This window comes from Salvia splendens, chromosome 10 (assembly GCF_004379255.2).
Source record: "Salvia splendens isolate huo1 chromosome 10, SspV2, whole genome shotgun sequence".
Lineage (NCBI taxonomy): Eukaryota > Viridiplantae > Streptophyta > Magnoliopsida > Lamiales > Lamiaceae > Salvia > Salvia splendens.
Genome location: NC_056041.1, coordinates 13,790,861 through 13,796,484, shown reverse-complemented (window position 1 = coordinate 13,796,484; position 5,624 = coordinate 13,790,861). Strand labels below are relative to the sequence as shown.

The 5,624-nt window shown below is 36.2% G+C and overlaps 1 protein-coding gene across 1 annotated transcript; it reads right to left on the bottom strand.

Annotated features, from left to right (window-relative positions):
• Nucleotides 1–378: 378 nt before the first annotated feature.
• Nucleotides 379–3,951, bottom strand: LOC121753216 (zinc finger protein GIS2-like). Its single transcript, XM_042148425.1, has 4 exons — nt 3,798–3,951; nt 2,185–2,389; nt 1,795–1,887; nt 379–1,255 (listed from the first exon to the last, which is right to left on the bottom strand). Exons 2-4 carry the CDS (start codon nt 2,313–2,315, stop codon nt 694–696), a joined length of 786 nt encoding a protein of 261 aa, XP_042004359.1. The 5' UTR covers nt 2,316–2,389; nt 3,798–3,951; the 3' UTR covers nt 379–693.
• Nucleotides 3,952–5,624: the final 1,673 nt, after the last annotated feature.

Here is a 5,624-nt window from a genome sequence, read left to right as displayed (position 1 = left end):
ATGGAAAAAATAAAAAAAGTTTATGCATTGCATACAATCTCACATTTCATATAATCCAATTGAAAAATAAAAAATTAGAAAAAAAAATGTACAGAAAACACGTGTATTTAGAGATAAATAACCTATAAATACATGTATAACAAATGAGTATCTTGTTATCCAACCCGATTTGATTCTATCCATAGTTGGAAGTGGCAAATCTTGTTCAGAAAATATGGGTATCATCGGGAGTAGTTTCTTGACGAGGACAATCTTATCTTTATGCGGCGTGTACTGTTTACTACTCTAGGTAGTGAGTAAGTGATAAGGAAACCAAACCCCAATATCCTTATGCAGCCCACATGCACCAAGCACTAGAGAAACAGACACACAGACCAATACAATGAAAACCAGCACTAAAACACCTTCCACCTTAAAATCCAAAGCTATTACAAGAAACAATGGGTTCCGTAGATATGTGCTAAAAACAAGCCCAGGTAGTTTTCAAGTAACTACTCACAGCTGCTAATAGGCACTATCTTTAACCTTGTCTATTAGGATGAACAAATACACCAATCGAGTTAAATGCCAAAGATAATCGAGTGCAACATCAATCTTTACTCAAACAGAAACGGGAGAGGGGAGAGGGGGAAACAACTAGGGGATCACTGCGCTCTAGCACCTTGTGAAAACTGAGTCAATAATCGTGTATCGCTAGTACCTTCTGGGAAATCGGTCCATGAACCTCCCGGATGGGCATTCAAATGCCAGGTGACCTCTTCCACCGCAGTTGTGGCATATGGTCATCGCCATGCAATCTCTACTCATATGCCCCATCTGCTGACAGTTCCGACAAACTATGTCCCTGAATCCGCCTCCGCCTCCACCTCCACCCATACCTCCACCTCCACGAATTCCACCACCCCTCTCTTCAAGCATATTGGCCTTAGGGCAGTCTCTAGCTACATGTCCAGATATATTGCACATATTGCACACGGGCTCATTCTGACAATCACGTGCAAGATGGCCTGTTTTCCGACAGTTTTTGCAGGCCTTGTCGTTGGTACAGTCAACTGCCATGTGTCCTTGCTTGAAGCAATTATTGCACAGCCTCAAGTCACCAGGAGGCAACTGAGGAGCTGAGCAGTCTCTGGCACGGTGTCCTGCTTTCCCACAAGTGTGACAGATGCCTTCGTTTGGGCAATTCCCGGCCATGTGACCAGGCTCCCGACAGTTCCAGCACAAAGATTTTGTGCTGCATTCTGATGCAATGTGCCTGATGCAAGTTTCACAGACAAAAGGTTAAAATGCAAACCGAGAGACTTCACGGACCAAAGGCTAGATAAGTTTCATTTCGAATATACTGGAACAATTTATGAGTATAATAAGTATTAAGGAACCTAAAAACGGCTAATAAGTAATAGGAGTATATTCAAGGACAGACAAAAATTTGCATAGAAGTTTCATATTGGCACCCTGATGATTGGCATCTGTAGCATTCAGACAAGGGGAAATGCTTGCAGATTAAGTTGTAACTTCAACAAGCAAATTTTAAATGACAACCCACCATGTCACAACATGACCTAACAAAACTAGGACGTTGATGGAATACTACATACGCGACATAAAGCTTACCAAATTCCATGTTCTATGCAATAGACTGAGCCAGAAATTAATTTAAAAACTACATTTAAGTGAATTGTATGCAGCATCAGTTGAGTCATTGGCTACTACTTTGTCAAAAGATATGTTGGTCATTCATGATAAGACCATAGTTGGATGAACCAAATTGATATGCATATCGAAGCAACTCACCCAGGAAGACCACAGTTGTGACAAATGGCTACATTGGGGCATTCTCTAGCAAAGTGACCAGGCCTTTTGCAGTTTTTGCACAAACTGTTCTGACTGCAAAGAACACATCAAAACATTTTAAATTTTCCAATATTGAATTACTGATACAGACAAGAAAGATTGCAAAGAAAAATAAGATGAAGAAACACACAAGTAAAAAGGAAAAATAGATCAATTTGATAAATTCAAGAACACATTAATCAGATACACATAGCAGCTAGAAACAGCATCACATCCACTTTGCTTTCACATGAACCCTTACATGGAACATGGACTACCTCTTCCTTCCCCAACCAAATACTAGCAGTGATGGAAAGTCACAAACATACAAAAGAATGAAGACCAAATAACCTGAAGCCCCGCCTTGTATCCCGCCTATATGGTGCATCACGATAGGAATAGCGTTGAGTTCGGATCTTACGATCCATCGGACTCCTGCTTCTGCTCCTGCTCCTGCTTCGGCTCCTGTTGTCTAAGCTCATTTTCAAAACTATGCAAGCCAACACACCAACACCTACAAGAAAATATCACCACCACCACGGCTGCTGCCTCCTCCCTGTCCACCACAACCACACACCGAACACCAAGTCAATGACCCCCAAATATTCTTTACTCATTCCTTCATGATTCAAACACCATATTCCACACTACAAGTACAATTCTCAACACGAAATGCCACCACACATCAATAACAACCAGCACCCGGTTACATTCTCAATATGAACATACTGTGTCATCTGCTATACCACAAGCATCTCTAACTAACACATCATCGCAAGATAAAAGCTCAAAGCATCCTCACTTTAAGACACATCTGCCAAAAAAAATTTATAAATGAAGTGCATTTTCATTTCAATTACATTACTTCCCAACCATGAACCACCCTGTATGTGGGAGTAACCAAGGGGTATAAGAATTGAAGAAAAAAAGGAAGAAGGAAAAAACAAATATGATAGACTGGTGAATAAAATCCCAAAACCCATTCATTTTTTTACAGGATGAATACAATAAGTCACCAAACCCTTTGTGCATCCATATCTCAAATACAATGGAGGATTATTTCTTATTTTCTTCCATTTTTTTCATCTTTCCTAAACTGCAGAAGCCTTGAATCCTCACCCCTCAACTTATAACAACCAGTGAGAACAGAATTGATACATGTTTTCTAGCGACATCGTGAGGCGCTAATGTTGAAATGAATGACAGGCATTAAGGTTTAACGGAGTTCTGAACTCTGCGTTAAACCACATATACACTGAAAGACTTAAGAATAAAGTAGGGCAGATTAATATGCATGAAGGAACAAAAAGGGGTTTTGTGACAAATCAATTAAACAAGTCGCAAGTCGCAACTAATCTTCGTATTAATGCTGATGATACGTGTGCAATAAATTTTCGATCTGTTACTGCTTTTGTCGAGTCAAATTTCTGGTTTGTTCCTTGTTCGTTTGTCATACGTAATACTTAACCATTGGGGGACAAATATGCGAGAACACACCCCATTCCATATCTACCCAAAGCTTTACAGCAAGCTTCTAACCTATCTGTACATCGTATATTTTCTGTCAGCTGTACAAGTGACACAGCTAGGCAGAACCCTAGGCGAAAAATAGAACACCAACTTTCAGACGAGAAACTCTAAGAAATCAGCACCACATGACCCGAGACTAATCAAATCCGAAACCCTAACTGTTACGTGGAGGTCTAATCAATAAAAATAAGCAAAAACTCCATCATAAATCTGAAAACCTAACTCTGGTTCGAGCAACTAAGAATCACAAAACGTAAAGAACAACGCAAATCAGACCGCACAAAGGCCAAAAAACATTAGGAAACAAATCAGAAAAAATCATACCTTTCCATCGGAGTAAATCAGTAATTCTAGATCGAAATCAAACGATACTCAGATGTAAACCCGATTAAATATTTGCGGTGCAGCTAAGCACACAGAGGAGAGATACAAACCTGCTGCGGCGCAAGCTTGGACGGCGGTAAACGAGGCGAGCAATTGAACGTAGATCTGCTGCGGAAAGAGCTCGAGAGGAAGAAAACCAGATGAATGAGGAACTTATGAGTCTATGACGCCGGGAACATTTTTTTATTTTAAATTAATTTTTTATTTGAACAAAAAAAGTACAAATAGCCTTATCTTAAATCTTAAATTACGTAATGTCATTAATTTATTGACCTAAATCTTTTAATTCCCAAATTAATCGTAAAACTGATTAATGACTAATGTGTGACAGTGACCTATGCATATCTCTTGCTCCCTGGAGAATAAAAATAGTCGTATTAACACAAATCGTCAAATGTAATTAGGGTTAGGTAAATATACTGAAAAAACGCTATATCGATTGTATCGTACCGAAAAATATTGAATTTTTTGTATACCGAAATTTTCGGTATGATACAAATACCGTATCGTAAATTTTCGATATGATAACGATATGAATTTTCTTATACCGCGGTATACCGTTTTATATCGAATATTTGATATATATCGATATTATCGGTATGCCGTATATTGATATATATCGAAAATCAATAAAGTATATTGAATTATCAATACATACCGTTTATATTAATTATAATAATAATATAATTTATTTTTTAAAGATTAAAAGTTTAAAATCATAAATAGATATCCATTTAATTTATTTATATATTAAAAAAATATTTACTAGAAACCCTACATTCATAGATAGATATCCATTTAATTTCGATATACTGCTCAGAACGGTATACCGAAGTTTGGTACGATATACCGAAATTTCGATACGGTAACGATATGAAAGAATTTCATATCGATATTTTTGATACGATAACGATACAAAATTTTCGATCGACTCACTCCTGAATGTAATAGCTCATTTCGCATCAATATGACATAAAACATGCGTTGAGGCGATTAAACGAACGTAACTTTGGGTTATCACGATAATTTTTTTGCTGATTTTATAAATATAAGCATTAAGCACCAGCATTTTCTAAAACCTTTTTTTTTAGTTTTGTTTCTCTTCTTTTGCATTTTTATCTTTTAGAACCTTTTAAAAATGTAATGTTTAATTTATTTGCTATACTTTTTTATTTATATTTATTTTTCTTTTGTTTGTTTTTCATTATTTTGCATATTTTTACTTCTTTGCTATTTCCTTTTTCAGTTTGTTATATATGAATTTTTTTAGCATACATTAATTTAGAAATTTTCCATTAACTTGAATGTTAATGAATTGAAATTTTAATGACTTTTGTATTCTCAATTAATCGACTATATTGAATTCAAATTATGTTTTCTTACTAAGATATTTAATCGATATTACTAGATTTTTTATTTATTAAGTGAAAAACTTAAGAGACAATATTGCTAGTGTTTCAAACCAAAAAAAATCATACTATCAAAACTCTTAAGGATTAATCTTGGATAACTGGATCATTATCGACCATGTTAGATTATGTACTAATGACAATATAATTGATCATTGTTTCCGCTTTGGGGAGACAGTAAATTTATGGAACTTTTGCATTAATTGGATGATTTTGATCGGGCCTCATGCGGGGCATACCATTGTTTGTGCACTTATGTTGTTGCCTAGCACATGGATGAAGCTTATTGGTGTGATATGTGTGGTTATGTTAGACTTGATTGTATTTGGTGAATTGAAGTTGATGTTAATCGGTGAATTGTTTATGTACCCTGAGTGATTATATTGAGTATGATTTATGAGGCGAGTGGTGTTTGAAGTAAATAATTGATGATTATGAGATTTTGATGGTGGAAGATCTCATATTGAG